The 2,759-nt window shown below is 32.7% G+C and overlaps 1 protein-coding gene across 1 annotated transcript; it reads left to right on the top strand.

Annotated features, from left to right (window-relative positions):
* Window positions 1–4: 4 nt before the first annotated feature.
* LOC117110109 lies at window positions 5–2,280 on the top strand (the record flags this gene model as incomplete). Its single annotated transcript, XM_033252709.1, has 4 exons — window positions 5–190; window positions 462–668; window positions 1,276–1,449; window positions 1,963–2,280. Coding segments are annotated over 4 exons (885 nt in total), but the record flags the coding sequence as incomplete, so codon positions are not given.
* Window positions 2,281–2,759: the final 479 nt, after the last annotated feature.

Below are 2,759 nucleotides of genomic sequence, written 5' to 3'. Positions count from 1 at the left end.
GTACTATGCAATTGACAACAGCCTTAGGGCACCCCTGGATGAAGCTATTGTTAATCTAAGGGACCACATCACCAAGGTTGCTAAGCTAGAGAAGTACTTGGAGGAAAGATTCCCCATAAAGTGGCTTCACTTTTGGCATGAGATTGAGCAGTTGCGCAATAACCAAATGCACTCAATTAGCTTCACAGAGGCAAGTATTAATTACATAGTTGCTAGGTTAGTTATACATTATGATATTTATATGAACTGGGAGGGTGCATTAGTAATGTGTAGATGTAAATTAATCTACTTGCAAATTATATAGGCCTAATAATTTCAATTTTTTTCATATCTAAGATCGACATTATAATAAGTCTCTTAGCAAAGCTTATGGTACAAAGTTTTAGCTGTGATAAAAAATCTTCATTCGAATCCATTAGATTTCTTACAATTATATATTTATGTAAATTTGTCAATTTTAGGTAAAAGATCTAGCTGCAAAGTGTGGTATCATCAAAAGAAAACTAGTGTTTACTTCATTGCATTTATATCATGACCTTGGAAACATTGTCTATTATGGTAAACTTGATACACCAGACAGCCTCCTCAATGATATAATCATACTCAATCCGCAGTGGTTGATATTGGTCTTCAGCAAAGTGTTTACAGTCAATGCTTTCTCAAACAAAGTATGAAGATTTTCATTTTTATACATTGTATTGTGTATTTAGAGCTAGACAAAAATGTGGAAAATATGATTATATGTTATATTAGAATGTTTTATTTCTTTTTTAATTATTGTTGTTATTACTATATTATATTTATGTACAGTAATTTCTTCTTTTTCAAAAAGCATTTAATTATATAACTTTATTTGATTTGATTATAAAACTTTCCATGATCATTTTTCAAAACTTGGTGAACTGATACAATATATTTTTTATTGCCGTAGCTGAGTGTATCATGAGACATCGATTGTATTCTATTTTTGTCATTCAAATTATCAAACAAATCTGTATTAATTATTTATAATTCATAATTTATTTCAAAGTAGCATTCTGAGATAAATCAACTAATTAATCATAAAAAAGCTATTTTCCCTACTACAAATGTTTAAACCTCTGACCTTAAGTTTTAGAGACCAAAACACAACTGCTGTGCCAATATTAGTATTATTAAATTATTATTATTACATTAATATTATTATAAACAGCATCATCACTACCACTACCATCAGTACTACTCCGGTACAAATATAGATTTCACAAAAAAATGTTTTTGTTTGTTTACTATAAGTATTCCCATTTGGAAAGTTCGTTGGAAAGACTTCATGAGCATGGAATCTTGGAAGAGAGGCTACTCAGACACATGTGGCATAAATTTCTCGATCAGTTTGAATTCTTGTCAGAGCTAATGCAGAAGTTTGACTTGCTGTGTTTGAAAACTTGTTTGAAAACTGAATCTGATGAGGTACAGATACATATAATATGTCATTTTCATATTTTTATTTTCGATAAATGTATAGTCACTGTGCACATGGACCAGCAAATTAAACCTCTCTTCTAAAATAATAATGGTACACAGCAGGGGAGGATTTAGAGGGGAATTGTATTTTTTTTTGTGGGTGAGGGAGGGGGTGGCCTGGCCCTAGGTCCCCTTTTAGGAAGTAAAAAAAAAAGAAAAAAAGAAAAAGAAAGAAGAAGAAAAAATTATCACCAAAAATGCCACAGAGGTTATATTTGGTTGTCTAGGAAACATACATTTTGCAGGGGCATCAGCCCCACTTTCGGGGGGCCCACTTCCCTCCCTTGCGGACATCTCTGAATCCAACCCAGCACAGCTATAAAAGACTTTTCCATTCAGTTTAATGCATTTATTTTGGACTACACTTGCACTGCTATCCAGGAACTAATGTCATTACTCTCATTGTATGATTTGATTTAATGTTGTGTTTTATGAACTATTAATTGTATATTCTGTTAGATGCCAGCTGATGTTGTCCAATCAACCGAGGAAGGCATCCGGCTCTTTTATGTACCATCCCTGCTAAAGAAGCAAGATGATGAAACGGTGTGCAAAGATCAGCCGGTGGAATCTAAGTCAATGGTCATCCTGTACATTGACTTCAATGGGTTCCTACCTGAAGGCATATTCTACCGACTTGTTGTGAGGCTTGTGCAATGGTCACAGAATAAGAAAGGCTATGAGCCAAGGCTCTTTTACCAACGGGCCATCCTTTTTGTAGATGAAAGTCATGAAATGATTGTGAGGATTCTGCCCGAAAAAAGTTCTTGCATTGAGGTAAGCCTACATTAAGAATTAATTCTTTATACAGTACTTTATTCTATCAAAATTGTGGCAAGGTGCCAAATTGAATGTAAAATAACAAATGAGGAACATTGAAAAACAGCTAAAAATGGTACAAAAAGAGAAGGCATAAAAATACATTAAAATACTTAACTACAAATACAAAGTGGGGGATCTCAATCAGATAATGAAATACATTAAAATACAAAACAATAAAAATCCATAAAAATACTCAACCACAAATTCTCAGAAATAAAAAAGCGACAAATATCAAACAACACTGAATACAAAATAAGAATAAAAAAGTCCCAAAAAAGATAATTCAAGAGGGTTTACACAAAAGGGAGGCAATTTTAAAGCAAAGTAATACAGTAGCGGTAGGAAATTCATTAAGGAATATATTTGTATATACAAAAAGAGTAAAAGCCCACAACAAACACATAGATATGTATGTACACATATACACAGACACA

The sequence above is a fragment of the Anneissia japonica genome, unplaced genomic scaffold (genome assembly GCF_011630105.1).
Source record: "Anneissia japonica isolate Jap-2015-1 unplaced genomic scaffold, ASM1163010v1 scaffold1583_len11272_cov130, whole genome shotgun sequence".
Taxonomy (NCBI): Eukaryota; Metazoa; Echinodermata; class Crinoidea; order Comatulida; family Comatulidae; genus Anneissia; species Anneissia japonica.
The sequence above is the reverse complement of the archived record's forward strand: the minus strand, read 5'-3'. Positions and strand labels throughout refer to the sequence as shown.